This window comes from Lynx canadensis, chromosome A2 (assembly GCF_007474595.2).
Source record: "Lynx canadensis isolate LIC74 chromosome A2, mLynCan4.pri.v2, whole genome shotgun sequence".
In the NCBI taxonomy this organism is placed as follows: Eukaryota; Metazoa; Chordata; class Mammalia; order Carnivora; family Felidae; genus Lynx; species Lynx canadensis.
In genome coordinates, this window is record NC_044304.2 from 7,813,344 (window position 1) to 7,837,557 (window position 24,214).

Here is a 24,214-nt window from a genome sequence, read left to right on the forward strand (position 1 = left end):
CATTACCGGGTCCCACCACGAGGTGTCGCTCTTCGGCGAGTACGACGTGCCTTATCCTTTACTCCAGAAGACACTAATGGACCTACTACAACAATCACTAGAACGGGGGATTCTTTGATTGACAGGTTCTCAGTCAAAGTCAGGATTCGCAGGTCAAAGCCCGTCCTCTTTCGCTTTGTTGGCTGGAAGAACGGAGTGATATTTATATAAACCAATGGGAAATTCTTAGGGAACTAGGTGGTGTCAAGTGACAAACCAGTCTATGAATCGATCCCTAATGTCACTGGCCTGCACTGTAGACTGGCGGGTCTTCCTGCCAGTAAGACTGTTGGGTTTTCTTGCCGTTCGGAAACTCCCCGCCCCAGTAGGCCGGGCTAACATTGCCTTTTCCCGAAACACCGCCTCCTGGCCTTGACAACTCGCTGCCCGACGCTATTGGCTCTTGCACAAAAACGACAGTTCTTGAGTCCAATGTGTCCACCGCGAGGTCCCCAGGAGGAAGGATCATTCAGCCGTAGCCCTATACCTCATTTTCATTGGCTCCTGTTTACGAGTGGCAACGCGACCGACCAATCGGGGGAAGTGTGAGGGCTTTGGGCGCAGCCCCCGGGCCCGGGCGGGAGGTCGCTCGGGTCGGGTGTCGTCTGAGAACCGGATGAGGCGGCGACTGTGAGGCCGAGCCGGGAGCGGGCGTCGCGCCGAGGCCCGGGCGGGCGGGGAGCAACGGCCGCGGACGCCGCGGGGCCGCGTCGTTAAGGGCCGGGGGCAGGCGGGGAGCGCGGGGCGCTCGGGCCGGGGCCGCCGGCGCCATGGGCAACCGCGGGATGGAAGAGCTGATCCCGCTGGTCAACAAGCTGCAGGACGCTTTCAGCTCCATCGGCCAGAGCTGCCACCTGGACCTGCCTCAGATCGCCGTGGTGGGCGGCCAGAGCGCCGGCAAGAGCTCCGTGCTCGAGAACTTCGTAGGCCGGTGAGCGAGCGCGGCGGCGGCGGCGGCGGCGGGCGGGCGGGCGGCGGCCTAGGGCGCGGAGGGCGGACCGGGAATGGCGCGCCCTGCGCAGCCGGCGTAACTGCGGCGCTTGCGTGCCCGCGACGGGGACGGGGACAGGGAGGCGGGCTCTGTGGGACGCCCTGGGCGGAGGGCTTCCTGCAGGGGCTGCGGAGCCGGCTCAGACCCTTGGGGGCGTTTCGCCGACGGGGGCGGGGGGGGGCAGGAAATGCGGTGGACCGTCGCCGACTCTCAGATCCCCAGCTTTCGTGGCTGAATTCTACCATCTGGTTGCCTGTGGGTCAGGGTTAGGTCCCCCTTCTCTCTCTGTCTGTCCGAAACCTGCCAGCTAGGTACCTATTGGTTCGACCCCTGCGGTCTGGCTGGCTGTTCATGTATCTGGAGCAGTCCATGCCGTCTGGTTGGCTGTCTCTGTCCTCGATAGAACTCCTTGCCACTACCATTTGGCTGTCCATCTGTCCAGTCCCTCAGGGCAGCCCCCTGCTGCCTGGCTAGCTGTCTAGGGTGACCTGTGCTGTCTGGCCGCCTGTCCGTGCCGCTCGCAGACTTAGCCATCCCTCTGTTGGGTTACCCTGGCTGGCCTCTGCCGTCTGACTGGCCGTACCCTAGGGGACTCTGTTGTCTGGTTCTCCCAGGCTAACTCTAAAGCTTGGTCCCTGGCAAACGCTGGCTTCTCTCCCAAACGGATCCCTTTGTCTGTCTGTCCGGGTGTCCGTCCTTATGTTAGTCTGCCCATCAGTGCCCTGGCAGTTCCCCACTGTCTGGCCCCATCTCTGTAGTCCTGGGTGGGGTGGGCTGGGCTGGGAGCGTGCTGGGAACAAGGGAGCTGAAGGATGAAACTTGAACTCCCCTATCGGTTGGAAGTAGGACCCTGGGAGGGGGTACTTTCTGCAGGATTCTTTCCTGGCCCTTGTCAGGGTGCTCTTGGGGTCAGCTCCCAAGCAAAAGTCTGCAAATTGGGGGCCCTCTTTGGAGCCTGATGAGGCCTTTGGGCAGCCCTGAGAAGCCTCGGTGTGCTCATCTATCCAGTGGGCAAACTCCACTCGTCGCCCGGATTCAGGAAGCTGCTGATGAATGAGAACTGGCAGTGAGCCCTCCAGGGGTGTTTGGTTCTTTCTTCTCCCTTCCCCCGCCTCTTGCCCTTCTGCCTCCCAGATGGGCTGTCACTTCTCCATTCTGGGAACGGCTCCATTTGTGCCTGTGGCTGCCAAATGATAACATCCCAGTCATCATCATCGTTGTTGTTGTTGTTATCTGCAGTAAGGGTTAATGTTCATCTCGAAGGCTCCAGGCTGAGTTCAGTTTGTCAGCCTCTCGGATCCCACAGGGAGTGAGAGGGGTGGAGGTTCTGTTATCCCACCTTAGACACGAGCAGGAAGGCTCAGAAAAGCCTCATCCTTGGCCCAAGGGCACCAGGCTAGTGCTCAGTGGTGCCCAGCCCCACCCTGCCTTCCCAGAGGCCTGGAGCTTTGCTCTCAGAGGCATGAATTTCCTCCTTTGCTGCTTTGTCTCTGGCACCTTGCCTGTTGTCCACTGTGGCGGAAAGGTGTGGACCTAGGGTCAGCTGGGCCGGGGCTGGGCCTTGGGCTGGGCTGTGGGCCCCTTTGCATGGTTATTTTCCTGCCTGTCCGCCCAGGCTTTAACTGGACACACAGCAAAGTTCTGTGTGTTTCATTTGCCTGGTGACCTCCTCGCACAGGTTGTCTGGCCTCTCTGAACCTCAGTTCTCCCCCCTCTAAAAACAGGGTGATGGTCCCTCAACTTGCCATTCTGCAGTGACCTGATTTGTTGAAAGTGCTTACTTAGCACGGTGCCTGGCACACGGTAGGTCGGCACGGCCAGGCTGTTATTCACCATGCTGGTCCCTCCCATATCAGCAGCAAACACTAATCAGAATTAAAGTGCTTTCAAGTTATGCACTGGACTGCATTTAAGCCTTCTGAGGCTGACACTGCTATGGTCCCATTTTACAGAGCAGACAACTGAGGCTCAGCTGAGCCCTCTTGCTCAGAGCTGTTCAGTGAGGAATTGGGGGCTCTGTGTTGGGGACCTTAGGTCTCTCTTCCCTGCCCGCCTCTCCTCAGTGTCTCTGCCCCTGGCCTTTCTCTCTTATCCACCCACCCAGCCATCTAGTACCGAGCTGGCTCCTGTGGCAACCTTCTCCCAGAAGCCTGCAATGTGACCTTGATCGTTAAGAGCATTAGTTCAGGGCCTGAGAGCCAAAGTTTTAAAAAAGCTTCTCGGTTATGGGTTGCTCAAACGGAGCTAACTTCTTTTTCTTTCCGGAGTGTGGGTAAGGTTTCTTAGCTACCAAGCCTTGCCACAGGGGGACAGCGGGCTGGCCCTCGCTTTGAATCCCACTCCTCCTTCTTGTGAGTTTGGCCAAACTGTTGCAGCTGAGGACCTGTTTCCTTCTTTGCGTTGTAGACCTTTACAGATGACATCTTGGCTAGTTTCAAAGAACAAATGAGAGAGTAGTTCCAGGGCCTGTTCCCAGGGGGTCAGCACGGGCTGCTCTGTTTCATTGCCTCCTCCTTGTTGGTTTTCTAAGACTGTGGTCCAAGCGAGATAGCTCAGCCTGTACCAACTCAGCCTGTACCGGGTTGCAGATCAGTGGCCCTGGGGGCTGAAGCCTGCTTGCTGGTCTTTTGTTTCACCTGCATGGTGTTTAAAATACTTTGTTCTTAATTAGCTACCAACATTTAAATTTTGCATCAAAATTCAGGTTTTTGCAATGCTTAGCAAACACCCAAAGAGCCTCAGAGTTTAGTGGTGTAATAACACGGGCCCTGGGCCTTAGGCCAGGCTTCATCGTGTTTGCCTGTGTGACTTTGGCCAAGTGGACTCAGGTTCCTTTTCCGTAAAATGGGGTGATAACTACCAGGCACTCCGGGCTGACTGTGTGAGTTAACATGTGTTGAGTGCATTGACCCTATACCCATGGCAGCTGTCGTTTTAGTCGTCATATTCTGGCCTTCCTGGGCCTGAGACTTGCTTGGCACCAAGTGCCTGGATCTCAGAAGCAGCAGCCACCGGCTGCCATGTCAGATCAGGAGTGGCCACGTGTGCTGCCCCACTCCCCACTACTCCCTAGTACTCGCCCAGGCTCGTTTTACATTTGCCTGGAGACTCCTGGCCCTAGAAACTTTTGAGTTTCAGACCCTTGGCTTGTCTGCCCTGTAACAGCATGTGGCCCTAAGGAGTGGGGAGGATGAGCCTCTCTGGTGACCCTGGTCGTTGAGCCCCCGCAGCTAAATGGAGGGAGGAACTTGAGAAATTTTTCCTTGGGAGAAGAACAGGAGGAGGCTGAGGTTGAGGCCTCCAGCTGAGAATCCCCCAGGCCTGGGCTTGTTCCTGTGAGCCTTTCCTCTTTGAGCCTCAGTATCCCCAGCTGGGAGTTGGGGCTGTTAACAGCGTCCACTTATAAGCCCCTTGCCTTATAAGTTGGGTGTGTTTCATCTCGTAGGGCAGGTGAAGTCACCTGGTGCCTGTCCTTGAGGGTGGAGTGAGGACTAAATGGCTTGGAAGGGTGTCTAGCACGGGAAAAGTGCTTAAAGCGCTGTGCAGGTTTCATTTGTTCTTGAAAAATGTTTTCTAAACACTCTGTGTCCTTGCCGGGGGCCCTGTTCTGTGGCTACGGACACAGCCCTGAGCAAGATACCAAAACCCCCACCCCGGGGGAGCTGGCCTTCCAGCAGGGGGCCGATAAGGAAGAAACAGGCCTGAAGTTGAAAGCTGTTAAGGAAAAGAAAAGCAGGCTCAGGGAGAGGGCAGGGGGAGGTGAGGGTTTTAAATGGGGGTGTCAGGGAAGGAAGGCCTCCTTAGGAAAGTGACATCTGAGTAGAGACTTAAGGAGGTGGGGGGAGCCACCAGTGGAGATTTGCTGGGGGAGCATCCCAGGCTGTGGGAACAGCCAGTGCAAAGACCCTGAGGTGAAGGTGTGCCTGGAGGCCAGTATAGCAAGAGAGTTGGGGGAGATAAGGTTAGCAGGGACTGGGGGCCAGTGGGGGCCAGGGAGGGCTCTGAGCAGAGGGACGGCTGTGGTGGTTCCATTGCGGACCTGGTCCTGGGCAAGCTGAGGGCCCTCGCCTTTGGTTTTCAGCTTTACCTGGATTATCTCAGTGAGCGGGACCCAGCCGCCAACTCACAAATGACCTAGTGCCATTTTTCTTTTAGCGACAATCAGCTGCCCCATGGGCCTCTACCGTCTCTGGCTACATTTCCATTTGATCTTTGGTGATGGGTCCCTCCAGGAGACATGGCTACACCACGGGACTGCTGTCGGGCACACGGTGGGTGCCGGACGAATGCTTGTCAGGTGACTGTTGGCACCTCAGGTCCCTGCCAGGCTGAGGGGTATAGGCACGTGGTGGTCCGCCGCTTGGGCTGGTTTGTCCCTTCGGGGACCTTGCAGGTGAAAGCTGCTGTTTTCCGCCGTTTCTCTTTTGGTGCGTACCTAAAGTTGCTTTGCCTGGGTGGTCTGTAGTACCTGGGTCAGCCTGAATGGGGGAGAGTCCTGGAGGTGCCCGGGGGAATGTGGCTGTCCCTGCGCGGCCACACATTGGCCGAATGACCTCACTTGTCCGGGCCTCAGTTCCCTCGTCTGGAAAATGGGGATCACGATGTTCCCTCTCTCCTGGGAGCGGGCTGAGGCGCAAATGAGCTAACCCTTGTGAAACAGGAGCTCCCTGTGACTTGTAAAAGCCCTGGGTGTGAGGACTCTTTTTCCGTAAAGAAACGGAATTCGTAATTACCTTGTTAATACAAAACCCACCTCATTTTATAAAATTTTTTAAAAGTTTATTTATTTATTTTTGGGGGGGGGGGGGGAGGAAGGCACGGGGAGAGAGAATCCCAAGCAGGCTCCGCACTGTCCGGATGGAGCCCGATGTGGGGCTCGAACTCACAAACCATGAAATCACGACCCGAGCTGAAACAAAGAGTCGGATGTTTAACCAACTGAGCCACCCGGGCATCCCCAAAGCACCTTATTTTATTTTGTTTTGTTTTGTTTTTTTACTTTTTATTTTTCCAAAGCAGCTTATTTTAGCCCAAACACTGAGTGAGTGCCTCTCCGTGCAGGCGGGCATCATTCTGGCTTTAGCTCTGAGCATGTAACCGGAACTAGCCAGTGAGCCAGATCCTGAAATGCTGGCGGGAGCCTGTTACTGCTGTGTTTCTAGGTGGAAATGGTGGCTGCGGACAAATATTTGGCTGTGAGAGTTACTGATGCTCATTTAGTGGATGGTGGTGGGAGATGGGGAGCAGAAATGCCCGACAGTAGCGGATTAGTTAGACAAACAGTGCGTCGGACAGCCAGCTCGGAAACAGCTACTCAGAATGATCTAGAAGAGGATTTAATGACCCAGAAAGCTGTGTAAGACCTGTTCGTTTCCAGACCCAGGGGAAGTGTGATCTCCTCTTGTTCTAAGCGGTTGTAGTCTCGGAGTATAACGCCAGGGAAGAGATATGCCTCCCGAACTCCACATGTGGGTTGTCTGCCCGTGTCGTTCTTGGTTGGGTTTTGCTTGCTGGGATTATGTTTCCAGCCCAGGAGACCGATTTCTCCAAAGCTCAGATCTGGGCCGCCGAGTATCTTTGCAGAGTTATTTGTCCAGGGATAATGGCCCTCGCTAGGTACACAGATTGAAATCCCCCGGTCGTAAGCCGGTCGTTTCCGGGTGAGGGGCAGGGGACGACCTTGTGGACGGCTCTGGATTTCAGAGTGTTCAGAGGCACCGGTCGCGGGAGGGGCTGTTTGGAATGGAGCCATGTGTCTCTCCAGGTGTTTGCATTTGGATCAGGGCCACGTCTGCCAAGCTTCTGCCCAGATTTGAATGCAAACGCCGAAATTACAGGGCCCTCGATTGCAGAAAAAAATCGGAACATCGGCTAACCCTTAATTTACTGGGGTTGCTAACCACATGCTGTAATTAAGCCCTTATTGTGTGAAAGCTCTGGGAAAATGCAAGCCAATAACGAGATATTTATAGGGCATTCGCTACGATCTGAATAAAAGGAAAAAATTGCCTTGCCTCTGAAGCAAGAAGGCGCTGGAGAGAAAAGACTCCTGCTTCTGGGTGCGTTCTGGGTTCCTGTTCGTGTCGGCAGGGAGGCCTCTGCTGGGTGCTGGGGGCTTTCCCTCTTGCAGTCACCCGCAGCTTGAACAGGGAGCCGGGTGGCTCATTTGGTTTCACCTGCGGCTGGATGTTTATGACACAGTAAGAGGTGATGTTTGTGGAGAATCACTCTGTGCCGTACCCTGGGGACACTGGACCATGCAGTCCCAGCAGCCCTGGGGTGCTGCTCTTAGCACCCTTGATTTATAGGTGAAGAAACTGAGGCCGGAGAGGGGAACTGACTCGAAGTCACACAGGGAGGAGCTCAGGAGCCGGGCCTCTAGCTGGGACTGTGTCCCCCAGAGCCAGATGCTCGGGGACGTCAGGGATGGCAAGGCGTGGAGTGAATAGTGGACGCCGTGGCACTTGTGTCTGTGGATGGGGCCGAGGTGACGGAGCGAGCAGCTTCTGGCTTTCGGCACCCTTCGAGGTTGTTAGCTGTGTGCCCGGCTGGCACGCCTTCAGTGGCACCTGCCGGGCCAGGTGGTCGGAACCCGGCCGGCACCAAGAAGGGCAGAGATCGGGTGAAAGGTTAAATGAACTGCTTTCTGAAGGCGAAGTGCAGCGAAAATGGTAGGGGGAGGGAGAGAGTGGCGGGGTGGAGGCTGCTTCAGACAGGTGGTCAGCGGGTGCCCCGAGATGGAGCCAGCCCCTCCAAGACCCCAGGGAACGGTGTCCCAGGCAGAGGGAAGGGCACGAACAGAGGGCTTCACGTACCGGCCTGCCGTGTACCTGCTGTCCTCTTAGAAAAGGGACTGAGGCGGAGGTGAGACCCAGGAGGCATGTGAGGGTCGGGAAAGTGCCCATGGGAGGCCTACTCTCCCTGCATTTGAATTATGCAAGTAGAACACCAAAGACCCTGTTCTTGTGCAGAGGGAAACTGACCGATGGGGAAGAACGCCCCGCCAGCCCTGTCCCGCCCTCCTGGCTCCACGTGGGAACGCCATGGTCAGGTTGGGGTGGATCCTGCCAGACCCTTCTTGCGTATTTGTGTCCAGGTGTCCTTGCCGGGGCGAATATATGGCACTGCCAGCAGTTGGTTCTTTTTCAGCATATCTGCTTTCTAGAACTGGGGCCACCCCACTTACGTGGCTTGGCAACTTGCTTTCCAACCACTTAACACATCCCAGAGGTCTTGCTGTGTTGGAGTTTCCTGCCCCCCTCCCCTCCCCACCGCCCCCAGAGGGGTAAGGAACGGAGGAAAGGGACCAAGCGGCAGTTGCTGTGACTGTCCTGATGAGAAATGACAGCGTCCTCTGTGTGCCATGATCGACGCTGGGGCCTCAGGGCAAGGCACCTTACTCGCTTTGAGGCCCGTACTTGATCGCTGCTTACTGGTGAGGAAACTGAGTCAGAGAGGCTGGCCCAAGGATGCTGGGGCTGCAGGGGGCCAAACCTAACCCAGAGCCTCAAACTTTCTCAGGAGGCCTCCCCCACTGGGCCTGTTGGCCCGTACCTAGAGTAGCACCCTTGACCCTTGGCCCAGCTTCATCAAGTTGATTTTCACTCCTCCTGCGATGTCTGTACCTCAGAGTGACCTCAGAGATTTCTGGAACCAGGCCAGGTGTGGAGGAATAATCCAGACCTTCCTTGGGTCCTTGCGGGGCCGGGTGCACCCCTCAGTTGCTTGATGGGCCTCCTTCAGTGGCAATCGGGGTGGCTCTGGTCTTTTTGTCCCACACCGAATGGACCTCCCGCGTCTTTGATGCACTCGCGTGTGAGTGCAACACTGAGCGCTGTCTGGGGGTCATTTCGGGTCGGTTCCATTTTACGGATGAGGCGGCTGAGGGGCAGGGGTGGGGCAGGCAGGTGGAGGCCTCCAAGTCCCCGTGCCTGCCCACTGTTCCTTCACCCAGCATCTGTCTCCAGCGGAGAATGGGGCCACCAGAGCAAGCAGCAGGGGCTGGGTTTGGTTGGGGGTGCTGCCACGAGTGGGCCCCAAGAGGTTCTTGTCCTCTCTTCTGCTTCTCGGCACAGTGAGAGTGGGAGGCACGTGGAAGACAGAGGTTCTGATGGGGAGCTTTGGGCCGGAGTGGTGGTCAGGGAGTGCTTCCTGGACGAGGCAGTAGGTCTTTCTGTCGAGGCGAGGAGGGCGGGCAGGAGCTGGCGTGGAGCAGACCGGCGACCGCTCCATTTGTACCTTTGTGCCCCTCCTGCCTGGCTGTGGGTCCCGGCTCGGGCCCTGTTATTCGTAGGCCCTTTCCTTTCCCTTTCCTGTTCTAATTTTAATTTCCAGTAGGTTAGCATACAGCGTTATGCTGGTTTCAGGCGTAGAATGTAGTGATCCGGCCCGTCCGTACGTGAGCCGGTGCGCATCCCAAGTGCCCCCCGTGATCCTCCCTTCTTCACGGCTACGTGGTGCTCATGGTACACAGACCAGCTTCTCGGTGGCCGGTGTCGAGCCTCCTCCTAGTCGCCTAGTCCCGGATTTGCCCACGGACGCGGCACGCCTGTGGAGAAGGCGGGAGGGGAGGACGCGGGACGGTGGCAGCTCCGCGTGTGCGGTCCTCACCTTCCCGGCTGCGGCGGCCGAGACGCCGCAAGCGGCTGCTTCGCTGGGGTTGGCGTGGGGCTGGTCGGGGGTTCCTCCCCGGTGCCCCCACGTCAGCACGTCCTGAACCGGAGCGGTCGTCTCCATCCTGCCTTCTCGGCTCCTGCCCCCGCCCCCCACCCCCACTGGGTGCCTGTGGACCCGAGTTAGGGCACGGCCCTCCTCTGCACACGACCTTCCCTGGCTCCCACCTCACTTGGGGTAAAAGCCTGACTTCTCTCGCGGCCCCTGTCACCGCCTGCCCTCACCTCCTGCCATTCTCTCCTCCTTCACCCCTCTGGCCACGCGGCCTGCTCCCCAGACCCCCCGGGCTCACTCTCCCCTGTGGCCTTTCTCTGCCTTCAGTCACATCTCCTCTGTGTCCAGAGTTCTGCGTGACCTGTGCTGCCCCTGTCTTCTTGGGTCCCTGCTGAAACCTCATCTCTGTGCCAGGCGGTCCCTTACCTACCCCGGCTCACACGGGGCCTGGCACTCCCTCAGACCCCTGCCCTGATGTGTTTTCTTCAGAGCTCTTTTTCTTTTTAATGTTTATTTATTTGAGAGAGAGACAGAGAATCCCAAGCAGGCTCCGTACTTTCAGTGCAGAGGGGACTCCAACTCACGGACCGTGAGATCGTGACCTGGGCTGAAATCAAAAGCTGGTCGCAGGGGCGCCTGGGTGGCTCAGTCGGTTGTGTCCGACTCTTGGTTTCAGCTCAGGCCGTGATCTCATGGTTGGTGAGTTCAAGCCCTGCATCAGGCTCAGTGTTGACGGCGCAGAAACAGCTTGGGATTCTCTCTCTCTCCCTCTCTTTCTGCCCCTCCCTACCCCCACCCCGCCCACCCCAAAAAAAAAAAAAAAAGTCAGATGCTTAACTTATGGAGCCACCCAGGCGCCCCTCTTCAGAGCTCTTATTAGCACCTGAACTTATTTTCATTATTAGTTTACTCTCTGTCCCACCAGAATGGGAGGTTCTCACGGGCAGGGGTTTGTGCCTGTGTGTTCATTGCTGTCCTGCTGTGTAGTAGGATCATGCATATTTGTTGAATGGATATGTCTAGAAACCAGAATTGGATGCGTTTCGCTGCACAGACGACGTTCATTGAGAAGGGGCCCAGAGGACGCACCAGGACTCATCACTGGGGCGCACAGCGGTGAGGTAGGGCGTGGGGTGCTCTAGGGAGAACAGAAGCAGGCACCTTGTCTTTACAGGAAGGGCTGTGATTTGTCTGTTGACACCGAGTAATGACAGTGCTGTGCTAAGACCCTGAGGCCAGCCAAGCGTGGATGTGTCTCTGCTCTGGCTTCTCCAGCTGTAAGGGGGCCCCACCCTGGGCTGGGGCAACTGAGGCCCCTCCGGGCTGCCGGTGTGCTACCCATTTAATTCTTGCCGTGTGCCTGGGTGCTGGTTGAACACATTCGCTGCGGGGCCCCGAGGTCTGAAGGCAGGTTGTCCGAGTGCCCGCTTGGACCAGAGCAGAACCACGGAAAGGAGGCCACGAGGGGGTCATCCTCCCACAGGGAGCCAGGGGGAGGTGTCATAAAAATACCAGCGCGCGGGGCCGGACCCCTCCCCGGGCCAACTTAAAACTCGGGGTGATTCTGGTCATGAGCTGCAGCACGGAAAACCGATGCTCTGTAGTGGGAGACTTCCTTTGGCTAAAGTTGAACCTGTTCAGACCACAGACCCGTGGGGTGTGGACAAGCGGCCAGCAGAGCTCCCCAGGCCCCTGGTGACACCCCCACACCCAGATGTAGGAGGAGGCGTCCTGGAGACCCCGCTCCATGATGCACATTTTCCCAGCGACAAGAGTCTTAGGGACTGGCAGGCTGGCTGGCGAGCAAAGTGAGCAGGAACTGTCCCAGCTGGGGTGACACCCGCCTGCTGGGTGATACACCCTGGCACGGCCAGGCCAGCCCTGGAGGAAGCCCCCGTGGTGGGTGTGGGACACAGCCCTGTCTGTCCCAGGCCACGGGGCCTCTGTGTTCTGTGCTGATGGACAGGGTCCTCTGGAGGGTCACAGCCTCCTTGTCTAGGAGGCCCCCAGCTGGCCCTGTGGCCAGGGAGCCAGTGGTTTTAAGGAAGATGCCTTCAAACGTGGTTCTGTTACCTGGGGGGGGGGGGGGGCGCGATGGAGTGCTAGGGATCTAGCAGTCAGGATTGGGGGGCTGTGACCAGAGACCGTGAGCCGTCCTCTCAGCTTGAGGAGGGACGCTTCCTGTGGTTTGGGTTGGCATGTCTTGTCTTGCAATACTAAGTTCCCTTCACGTGGGTAGAAGCTGTTTAGACGGAAGTCCGGCTTCTATGGCGTCTGCCCCGCTGACATCTCTTGCTGGCAGGGCCTGGCACAGGTCCCTGGGGAGCCCAGGGCAGGTGGCCGTCGGAGGTGGGGAGGCTCTGTCGGCACTGGGCCGACAACGACACATCAGCTTGATTTTTCTTTTCTTTTTAAATTTAAGGTTCGTTCATTGTAAAATAAAACGCGTTCCTTTCGGACGTGCGCAGAGAAAGGCAGAGGTTCCTGTTACCCTTTGTAGGGAACCATGTCCATCAGTGTGTGGCTCTTGCCAGATCCTTTTTCTGCATTTCTGTGCGTAAATGTTCCCCATTCTCCCCGACACCATTATGAGCTCATGTGTGACAGTCCAGAGTCTTGCCATAATGTGTCCACCTCATGCCAAGTCCCTGCTCTTCAGTGTCTTGAGGAGTTTTTGCCTTTGTTTTATTTGTAATACATTTTTTTTAACGTTTATTTATTTATTTATTTATTAAAAAAAATTTTTTTTTCAACGTTTATTTATTTTTGGGACAGAGAGACAGAGCATGAACGGGAGAGGGGCAGAGAGAGAGGGAGACACAGAATCGGAAGCAGGCTCCAGGCTCTGAGCCATCAGCCCAGAGCCTGACGCGGGGCTCGAACTCACGGACCGCGAGATCGTGACCTGGCTGAAGTCGGACGCTTAACCGACTGCGCCACCCAGGCGCCCCAACGTTTATTTATTTTTGAGACAGAGAGAGACAGAGCATGAATAGGGGAGGGGCAGAGAGAGAGGGAGACACAGAATCTGAAACAGGCTCTAGGCTCTGAGCTGTCAGCACAGAGCCCGACACGGGGCTCGAACTCACGGACAGTGAGATCATGACCTGAGCCGAAGTCGGATGCTCAACCGACCGAGCCACCCAGGTGCCCCATATATTTTTTTTTTTTATTTGGGAACAGTTTTTGATTTACAGAAAATAAACAAGTTTTTAAGTTTTACGGCAAAGTTGCAAAGACAGCCCAGAGGGCTCCCGTATCCCATCCTTCCCTGTGCTTACGTCTTACCTTACCATTGTACGTTTCTTACCACTGAGACATTAACTGTGGTAGATTGTTACCACTAAGGAAAGGCAGACTTTCTGCAGATTTCCCCAGTTTCCCCCCTTATGTCCTTTTCCTGTCCCCGGACCCCACCCGGGGTGCCACTTTGCATTGGAGTCGCCACTCCTCCTCCATCTTGCTGGTCGGTGACACAGCACCACTGACTTCCCTTGGTTTTCATGCCTTTGGCATTTAATAGAATGGCCTTCAATTTGGGTTTATCTGGGATTTCCATGATTAGACTGGCACTCTGGGTGTGGGGAAAAGAATACCACAGAAACCAGAAACCCTTCTCTCCACATCCTATTTGGGCTCCATGTTATCAACACGTCTTATCACGGTGATGTTGACCTTGATCTCTGGGTTAAGGTGGTGTCGATCAGCTCTCCCTACGGTAGTTAACTCTTTCTCTCCTTTTCATATACTATGCTTTGGAAGCACCAAAGTTTCTTTTTATTTTATTTAATTTTTTAATAATTTTTGAGTTTTTCTTTCTTTTTTTTTTTGAGAGAGAGAGAGAGAGAGAGCGCGCGTGTGCGCCTGAGCAAGTGGGGGGGAAGGGTCAGCGGGCGAGGAGGACAGAGGATCCAAAGCAGGCTCTGCACTGCCAGCAGTGAGATCGATGCAGGGCTCGAACTCACCAACTGTGAGAGCATGACCTGAGCTGAAACCAAGAGTCAGGCGCTCAGCCGACTGAGCCACCCAGGCGCCCCAAAGGTCCTTTTTAATATAACTGTTTAAATTGGTTAATACGTTCGGGGCGCCTGGGTGGCTCTGTCAGCTAAGCGTCCGACTTCGGCTCAGGTGATGATCTCACGGTGGTCCGTGAATTCGAGCCCGGCGTCAGTCTCTGTGCTGTGAGTTCAGAGCCTGGAGTCTGCTTCAGATTCTCTGTTTCCCTCTCTCTCTGCCCCTCCCCCGCCCCTGCTCACGCTCTGTCTCTCTCTATCAAAAAATGAATAAACATTAAAAAAAAATTTTTAATCGGTAATAAGCTCAATATGGCACCAAGTTCAAAAATACCAGAAAGGATGGAGAGAGAGAGAGAGAGGCCTTGCTACCTGCCTGCCCCTACAGCCGGCACCCTCACGGCTGACCACCCTTCCTGGTTGCTCTGTGCCCTCCCAGGCTCGGTACAAACAGAAGAAGACATGCGTGTGTTTATTCTCTCCTCCCCCATACACACTTTTACACGCTGTTGGGAGCAGGGAGATTCTTACTTGACAGCATTTCTTGGAGATCTTAGTGTATCCTCAGCACATAGAGAGCTTGCCCATTTGGCTTGTTTTCCACCCTCGAGGTATAATTTACATACCGTAAGCCCTGCCCATTTTTACTGTATAGCTCTCCTTTGACAAACAGCAGAGGTGTGTAACCATCACCACCATCAACACATGGAACCCTTCCAGGCCCCCCAGAAGTCCCCCTGTGCCCTTTTGTGGTCACTTCCTCTCCGCCCCCTGCACCCGGGCACCTGCTCCTTGCCCGAGTTCCCCGTCCTATGGTTTTGGCTTTTTCGGATTCTTGTGTAAATGGACTCATGTAGCTTTTGAGCCGTGTTTCATTCTGCATAACAGGTTGGAGCACCATTTAGGCTGAATGCGTGAGCCATTCAGTCCTTTTTATTGCTGAGGAGGAGTCCTTCATGGTATGGCCGGGCCACTGTCTGTTGAACCATTCAACTAAAGGACAGTGCGTTGTCTCCAGTTCCTGGTGATTATGAATAATGCTGATAGAAACATTCTTGTGCGTGTCTCTGTGTGACTCATAAATAGGAGACATTTCGAGTTAATTTTTGTATGATTTATGAGGTATAAACCGAGGTTATTTCTTTGCATATGAATGTCCAATTGTGTCAGTATTGTCTATTGAAAAGACCTTCTTTTCTCCATTGAGGTTCCTGTGTCAGAAGTCAGTGGGCCATATTGGCGTGGGTCCGTTCTGGATTCTATTTTCTTTTCTTTTCTTTTTTTATTTTAGAGGGAGACCGCGAACGCGAGCAGGGAAGAGGGGAAAAGGGAGAGAGAGAATCTTAGGCAGGCTCCACGCTAAGCATGGAACCTGACGCAGGGCTCACGATCTTGGGATAATGACCTGATCCGAAATCAAGAGTTGGACACTCAACTGACTGAGCCACCCAAGCGCCTCTGGATTCTATTTTCTTTCTTTCTTTCTTTCTTTCTTTCTTTCTTTCTTTCTTTCTTTCTTTCTTTCTTTCTTTCTTTCTTTCTTTCTTTCTTTCCCTCTTTCTCTCTTTCTCTCTTTCTCTCTTTCTTTCTTTATGTTAATTACTATTATTTGTGAGAGAGAGAGAGAGAGCGCATGCGCGCGAGTGGGAGAGGGGCAGAGAAGAGAGGGAGAGAATCTTAAGTAGGTTCCATGCCCGATGCTGAGCCTGACTTGGGACTCCATCCCACAACAGTGAGATCATGACCTGAGCCAAAATCAAGAGTCGGGCACTTAACCCGGGCGCCCCGATTTTCTAACATTGATGTGTGTGTCTGTCCTTTGGACAAAACCACATTTCTTTATTACTTTATAATAAGTCTTTAAATCCTTTGTTATTCGCTTTCAGAATTGTTTTGGCTAGTCTAGTTCCTTTGTCTTTACATAATAAGTTTTAGAATCAGCTTGTTGATTTCTCAAAAAGAAAAAAAATTCTCCATCTTGGTACATGGAGAGCTTTGCTATTAGTATTTCTATCTGTATCTTCTTTTTTTTTTTTATTTTTTTTAGTTTATTTATTTTGAGACAGAGTGAGCATGAGCAGGGGAAGGACAGAGAGAGAGGGAGAGAGCGAATCCCAAGCGGGCTCCACACTGACAGTGCAGAGCCTGACGCGGGGCTCGGAACTCACGAACCACGAGATCGTGACCTGAGCCGAAAACCAGGAGTCGGACACTTAACTGACTGGCCACCCAGGCGCCCCACTCTCTGTATTATTCTATCTAACATCACTGCCCACCTGAACAAGGGCGGTTATCTCCTCCTAAGTCTTGTACCTTCCGACCTCCCTCCCTGCCCACCCCAGGCGTTCTCCCTATAGTGGCTGTAGAGGGGTCCTATTGAGAATATATTCTGCCTCTGCTCAGAACCCACTGTGGCTTCTCGTTCTCTCTGTATGAAAACTGAAGTCTTCGCTACCACCCGAAGGCCCTGCATGATCTCCTTGCGCCCCCGTCCCCCCTACCGCTCCATCACCTCTCTCCCCTCTCTCCCTCATCTGCCCCTATTTCTCCCTTACTTGTTCTGTTTTGTCTATACTGGGGTCCTCACTGTTCTTCAAACATGTGAAATACATTCCCTCCTCAGGGCCTTTGCACATGCCATTTTCTCTGCCTGGAAAGCTCTTTTCCTTGAGATAACCTGATGAATCATCTGTCACCTCCATCAGGCCTGTGGTCAGATGTCTCCTCCTCAACAGGGCCTGCCTGGCCCCACTGCTAAAATGCCTCCACCCTGTTACTCCATCCTCCTGCCCTGCTTAATTTTTCTTGGAAGCACTTGTCCCTCCCTGTCATTGTTCTCTTTATGTATTTGGTTTATTGTCCACCACCACCCAGTAGAAGGTGAGCACCCTGTTGGTGGGGCCTCGTTCCTGGGTGTGCCCCAGCCCTTTGCATGGTGTCTGGTGTGTATTCGGTGCTCTAGAAACCCGTCTCCAGGTAAAGTAACCTTGGGTCTCAGCCACCGAGTGGTCCTCACTCCGCAGAGGCCGCTGAGCTTGCTGTGTGCCCCGCCACAACCTGGGCTCCTGCCCGGTTGGTTGCCCCTTGGAGTTAGGCCCAGTGGGGGAGGTACACACCAGCCAGGCACACAGAAAACTGGAGGTGGTGACTAAGGTCAGGGTCACAGAGGGGCTGAGGCTGTGGGAGGGCAGGATGAGGACTGGCCACAGTCAGGCCTGAGCCTTTCTGGGAGGGTTTGTGTGGGTGGGCAATGGTTTTGTCTTAAAAAAAATTAAAAAAAATTTTTTTTTCACGTTTATTCATTTTTGAGAGACAGAGAACAGAGGGTGGGCAGGGGAGGGGTAGAGAGAGAGGGAGACAGTCTGAAGCAGGCTCCAGGCTCTAAGCTGTCAGCACAGAGCCTGATGCAGGGCTCGAACTCATTGACCTCGAGATCATGACCTGAGCCAAAGTCGGACACCCAACCGACTGAACCACCCAGGCGCCCCTATCTTATATTTTTTTAAAATGTTTAGTTTTGAGAGAGAGTGAGAGAGAGTACATATGTGCGCACTTGAGAGAGAGAGAGAGAGAGAGAGAGAGAGAGAGAGAGAGATCAGGGGAGGGGCAGAGAGGGAGGGGAACATAGGATCCAAAGCACACTCTGTGCTGGCCCTGGAGAGCCTGATGTGAGCCTCGAACCGACAAACCATGAGATTGTGACCTGAGCCGGAGTCGGACCTTAACTGACTGAGCCACCCAGGTGCCCCTTAAATGTTTTATTTTAAATATTTATTTTGGGAGTGCATACACCTGTGAGCAAGGGTGGGCCAGAGAGTGAGGGAGAGAGAGAGAGAATCCCAAGCAGGCTCTGTGCTGTCAGTGCTGAGCCCGGAACAGGGCTCGATCTCATGACCATGAGATCCTGACCTGAGCCGAAATCACGAGTCGGTGGCTTAACCGACTGAGCCACCCAGGTGCCCCCGCAGCGGTTTTTATCTTAAAGATAGTTGATGGACTTGCTCCCTTGTTGGCACATGGGTCGCTCTTGTGCTTTTTGTTTTAAAATAGCATCTTTAGGGGCGCCTGGGTGGCTCGGTCGGTTGAGCGTCCGACTTCGGCTCAGGTCACGATCTCACGGTCCGTGGGTTCGAGCCCCACGTCGGGCTCTGTGCTGACAGCTCAGAGCCTGGAGCCTGCTTCCGATTCTGTGTCTCCCTCGCTCTCTGCCCCTCCCCCATTCATGCCCTGTCTCTCTCTGTCTCAAAAATAAATAAACGTTAAAAAAATTAAAAAATAAGTAAATAAAATAGCATCTTTAACTGAAATATAATTCACATACCATAAAATCCCTCCTTTTAAAGTGTAACCATTAGGTAATTTTTAGCATATTCCCGGAGTTGTGCAACGATCACCACTAATTTCAGAACCTTTTCATGCCCCCCAAAAGACTCTGTACTCATCAGCAGTCACTCCCCACCCCCAGCAACTTGCAACCACGAATCTGCTTTCTGTCTGTGAATTTGCCGGTTCTGGTCATCTTGCGTAAATGGAATCCTGCGTTACCTGGTTTCTGTGTCTGGCTTCTTGTGCCACGTGTTCAAGATTCATCCGTGTCACAGCGTGTGTGAGAACTCTATCCCTTTTCACGACTGGATGATATTCCACTGTACAGATGTGCACTTTTGGTTATTTGCTCCTTGGTTGACAGACATTTGGCTCTTTTGCTTCTCGGCCGTCAGAAAGAGTGCTGCTGGTGCGCGTTTGCGTGCGGATTTTTGTGTGCACATGCGTTCGTTTCTTTTGAGCAGCTACCCAACAGCGGAATTGCTGAGCCGTATGTTGATCCTTCCGTTTAACCCAGAGAAACCCCTGGACAAACCCCAGAGAAAACCCCAGAGAAAACCACCGTTTTCCATGGTGACTGCACTGTTTTAGGTCTGACCCGCTCTGGAGGAGGGTTCTGGTTTCTCCACCTCCTTGCCAACACTTGTTACTATCGGTCTTTTTCAATTTAGCTTCCTCGGGGGTAGGAAGTGGTGTTTTGCTCTTTTCTGTTCTTTTTTTTTTTTTTTAAATTTCCCTAATGACTAATGTGTGCTCGATGGCCGTTTGTGCATCTTTGAAGAAATGTCTTTTCAGCTTCATTGTCCATTTTTAGATTGGGTTATTTGTCTCTTGTTGATTTGTGAGAGTTCTTTATATCTGGTGTCAAGGCCAGTCCCTTATGGGATATATTTTCTTCCATCATGTGAGTTGTCTTTTTACTTTTTTCTTTTTTTCTCAATGTTCATTTATTTATTTTTGTGAGAGAGAGTGAGCGAGCAGGGGAGAGGCAGAGAGAGGGAGAGAGGGAATCCCAAGCAGGCTCTGCACTGTCAGCGCGAGATCACGGAGCGTGAGATCATGATCTGAGCCAAAGTTGGACGCTTAACCGATGCCCTTCTTTTTACTCTCTTGATAGTGTCCTAGAAGGAGACAAATTTTATTTTGATGAAATGCCATTTATATGGTTTTTCTTTTATCACTTACGGTTTTGGGGTCATATCCAAGAAACTGCTTGTCCGGTCCATGAAGGTCATGAAACTTTACTCCTGTATTGTCTTTTATAACACTTTTTTTCTTTTATTTTTTGTCACCTAAATCTAAGCCTCCTGTGCTCCCTAAATGTGCCATGGAATAGGTTAGCTTGACACGAGGGCACCTCCACAACCTCAAGAAAAATTCTGCGCGGTGAGATATACCGTAAAACACCACAAAATCCCCAGCCCAGTGGCACACCCCGTCTTAGGTATTTGGCTCTGAGAGACCCAAGGCTTATCTGAAGAAATGCTATCCTTAAGTTTCAGATAATTGCACACTTCCCCTTTTGGCACAATTGCTTATTTTATGTCTAAGAACTGTGGTCTGAGAAGCTGTAGATATCTTTTTCTTTTTTATAATTTTTTGGTGTTTACTCATTTTTTGAGAGAGAGAAAGAGACACACAGCGAGTAGGGGAGGGGCAGAGAGAGAGGGAGACAGAGAATCGGAAGCAGGCTCTAGGCTCCGAGCTGTCAGCACAGAGCCCGATGTGGGGCTCGAACTCACGGACCGTGAGATCATGACCTGAGCCAAAGTCATATGCTTAACCGACTGAGCTGCCCAGATGCCCCAAAGCTGTAGATATCTTAAAGAAAAAAAAAGAAAAAAAAAAAGTCAAAATCTTATTAAGACAACCTAGAATTACACTGGCCATTATGGGGAATGTTCCAGTTAGGCAAGGTCATTCTTTTTTTTTTCCAAATTTTAATTAATTAATTGATTAATTTATTTATTAACATTCTTTTTTTTTTTAATTTTTTTTTCAACGTTTATTTATTTTTGGGACAGAGAGAGACAGAGCATGAACGGGGGAGGGGCAGAGAGAGAGGGATACACAGAATCGGAAACAGGCTCCAGGCTCTGAGCCATCAGCCCAGAGCCCGACGCGGGGCTCGAACTCACGGACCGCGAGATCGTGACCTGAGCTGAAGTCGGACGCTTAACTGACTGCGCCACCCAGGCGCCCCTAACATTCTTTTATTCATTTTTTTTTTCTGAGAGAGAGAGAGACAGAGTGTGAGCGGGGGAGGGGGAGAGAGAGAGAGAGAGAGAGAGAGAGAGAGACACACACACAGAATCCAAAGCAGTCTCCATGCTGTCAATGTTTAAACTCCTGAACTGTGAGATCATGACCTGTGCTGTAGTCAGACGCTTAACTGATTGAGCCACCTAGGTGCCCCTCAAATTTTTATTTAAATTCTAGTTAGCTAACATACAGTGCCATGTTGGTTTCAGGCATAGAATTCAGTGACTCATCACTTACATACAACACCGAGCACTCATCACAGCAAGTGCCCTCCTTAGTACCCATCACCCATCTAGCCTGTTACCTACCCACCTCCCCTCCATTGACTCTCAGTTTGTTCTTTATCTTTATAAATTTTTTTAAAAATATTTACTCATTTTTGAGAGATAGAGAGAGAGACAGACAGACAGAGCATGAGTCGGGGAGGGGCAGAGAGAGAGGGAGACACAGAATCTGAAGCAGGCTCCAGGCTCTGAGCTGTCAGCACAGAGCCTGATGAGGGGCTCGAACCCATGAACTGAGATCATGACCTGAGCTGAGGTCAGAGTCTTAACTGACTTAGCCACCTAGGCACCCCTGTTCTTTATCTTTAAAAGTCTCATGATTTGGTTCCCTCTCTCTTTTTCCCCTTCCCATATGTTCATTAGTTTTGTTTCTTTTTTTTTTTTTTTTTTTTTTTTTTGAGCAAGAATGTGACTGGAGGAGGGACAGAGAAAGAGGGGGACAGAGGATCTGAAGCAAGCTGTGTTACGACAGCAAAGAGGTCAATTCAGGGCTCAGACTCATGAACCATGAGATCATGACCTGAGCTGAAGTCAGATGCTTAACTGACTGAGCCACCCAGGCATCCTGGTTTTTAATTTCTTTCAACAATGTATGTTTTGGTTTTTTTTCAGTGTTCAGTGTACATTTTTTTACTTCTTAGATTAGATTGATTCCTAATATTTTATTCTTTTTGATGCCTTTGTTTTCTTAATTTCATTTTCAGATTGTTCATTGCTGGTGTATAATAATATAATTGATTTTTATATATTTATCTTTTTTTTTTTTAATTTTTTTTTCAACGTTTATTTATTTTTGGGACAGAGAGAGACAGAGCATGAACGGGGGAGGGGCAGAGAGAGAGGGAGACACAGAATCGGAAACAGGCTCCAGGCTCTGAGCCATCAGCCCAGAGCCTGACGCAGGGCTCGAACTCACGGACCGCGAGATTGTGACCTGGCTGAAGTCAGACGCTTAACCGACTGCGCCACCCAGGCGCCCCTTTATATATTTATCTTTTATCCTGCAACCTTGCTGAACTCATTTATTGTCAAAAAACAGGTTTTTTTGTGGGGTTTTTGGTAGATTCCGTAGCAGTTTCTGTAGACATGATCATGTCATCTGTGAATAGTTTCCTTCTTCCTTTGGATTTCTTTTTCTTGCTTAATTGCTTTGGCTAGAACCTCCAGAACAACGTTGAATAGAAGTAAGGGTGGACATCTTGTCTAGTTCCTGATCTTAGAGGGAAAGCTTTAAATGTTTTACCGTTAAATATGGTGATAGTTGTAGGTTTATGAGGAAAGGGTTGTAGATTTTGTCAAATGCTTTTTCTATTCAGATAGTCATATAGTTTTGTTATTTACTCTTACTATGGTGTATTGTACCGATTCATCTTGGCATTTTTGGACCATTATGGCTTTCCTGGGATAAGTCTCACTTGGCTATGATACATGATATTTTTTATATATTGCTGGATTTGGTTTACTTGTATTTTGTTGAGGACTTTTTTGTGTGTCTATATTAATATGAAATATCAATCTGTTGTTTTCTGGTGGTTTTTGTCTAGCTTTGGTATCAGGATAATACTGGCCTCATAGAACCGGTTAGGAAGTGTTCTTTCCTTTTCCAATTTTTTGGGGAGTTTGTGAAGGATCAGTGTTAAACCTTCTTTAAGTGTTTGTTACAATTTACCCATGAAGTCATTTGGATCTGTGCTTTTTTTTTGGGGGGGGGGGAAGTTTCTGAGCATAATTTCAGTCTCTTTGGGGAGCCTGGGTCAGTCAGTTAAGCATCCAACTCTTGATTTTGGCTCAGGTTTCTGAGTTTGGACCCCGCTTGTGTGAGTTCAGGCCCTGTGTTGGGCTTTGTGCTGACAGTACAGAGCCTGCTTGGGATTGGTTCTCTCCCTCTCTCTCTGCCCCTTCCCTGCTTGTGCACACATGTGCTCTCTCTTTCAAAATAAATAAAACTTAAAAAAATTCAGTCTCCTTACTTGTTATAGGTCTATTCAGATTTCTTTTACCTTTTTTTTTTTTTTTTAGGATTTTATTTTTGGGGCACCTGGGTGGATCCAGTAGGTTGAGTGTCCAACTTTGCTCAGGTCATGATCTCATGATTCCTGGGCTTTCTATGCTGACAGCTCAGAGCCTGGAGCCTGCTTTGGATTCTGTGTCTCTCTCTTCCCCTCCCCTGCTTGTGCTTGCTCTCTCTCTCTCTCTCTCTCTCTCTCTCAGAAATGAATAAACATTAAAATTTTTTTTTAGGGGCGCCTCGGTGGCTCAGTCAGTTAAGCGTCCGACTTCAGCTCAGGTCACGATCTCGCGGTCCGTGAGTTCGAGCCCCGTGTCGGGCTCTGGGCTGATGGCTCAGAGCCTGGAGCCTGCTTCCGGTTCTGTGTCTCCCTCTCTCTCTGCCCCTCCCCCGTTCATGCTCTGTCTCTCTCTGTCTCAAAAATAAATAAACGTTAAAATTTTTTTTTAAGGAAGATCTTATTTTTAAATAATCTCTATACCCAATTTGGGGCTTGAACCCAAAACCCTTGGATTAAGAGTCACATGCTCGGGTGCCTGGGTAACTCAGTCGGTTGAGCGTCCGACTTTGGCTTGGGTCATGCATGATCTCACGGTTCGTATGTTCAAGCCCCGCATCAGACTCTGTGCTGACAGCTTGGAGCCTGGAGCCAGCTTCCGATTCTGTGTCTCCCTCTCTCTCTGCTCCTTCCCCGCTTGCGCTCTCTTTCTCTCTCAAAAATGAAGATTAAAAGAAACAATAAAAAATAAATATAGGTGCCTACATCTATATAGGTGCATTTTCCTCTGCATGCTGCTTTCGCCGAAGCCTGTGAGTTTTGGCATTTTGCGTCTTCTTTTTCATTCCCCTCAAGATACTCTCTGATCTCCCTTAGGTTTTCCTCTTTGACTTGCTAGTTACTGAGGAATGTGTTGTTTAATTTCCACGCACTTGTGCATTTCCCCAAATTTCCTTTCGTTACTGATTTCTGATTTCACCCCGTGTGGTCAGAGAACGTACTTTATGTAATTTCTGCCCTTTGACATTTACTGAGTCCTGTTTTACGGCCTGTCCTGGAAGATGTTGCACGTGCCCTTGATACGAATGCGTTCTCTGCTGTCGTTGGGTGGGGCGTGCTGTGCAGGTTTGGTAGATCTCGTCCGTTTGTGGGGGTGGTGTTTCCTTGTTGACCTCTTGTTCAGTTGAAGGCGGGGGCCTGGCGTCTCCCAGCTACTCTTGTAGACTCTCCTCGGTTTCCCTCGTCTCATGCTCTTTACGACTGCACGGTCGTCTCCGGTCCAGCCCCGCCGTGCCACGTCCACTCCCTGTCCCCTCCTGACAGCCCACGGGAGTGAGGCGACAGGCTTGCTCGTCTGCTAGGCCCAGGGCTGGTCCCTAGGAGGGGGCTGCTGTGCTGGGGGGGGAGTAGATTTAGCATCGTGTAGCCCGATGTGCCAGGAGACACCGTTGCAACAGGGTCCTCCTGGAGGTGCCAAGGAATGTCTCCCTTCCTGCCATCGTCCCTACCGACCAGTCTTGTGGAGGAGGGCCCTACGTGTGCCAGGGACCGGGGCTCACGGGACTTGTCCTTCTGATCCTCTGACAGCCTGACAGCGTGGGCACCGTTACTATCCCCATCTTACAG

General features: G+C 52.0%; 1 protein-coding gene across 8 annotated transcripts in view; it reads left to right on the forward strand.

The window, feature by feature from the left end:
• Positions 1-769: 769 nt before the first annotated feature.
• Positions 770-24,214, forward strand: part of DNM2 (dynamin 2) — a 90,654-nt gene continuing 67,209 nt past the window's right edge. For 7 of the 8 annotated variants that reach the window (XM_030300543.1, XM_030300498.1, XM_030300518.1 and 4 more), the window contains exon 1: positions 771-970. In XM_030300543.1, coding sequence (XP_030156403.1) covers positions 810-970 — 161 coding nt within the window. In that variant the 5' untranslated portion in view covers positions 771-809. Of the gene's footprint in view, positions 971-24,214 lie in introns of all 8 variants that reach the window. The other variant, XM_030300550.1, reaches the window with a different exon arrangement.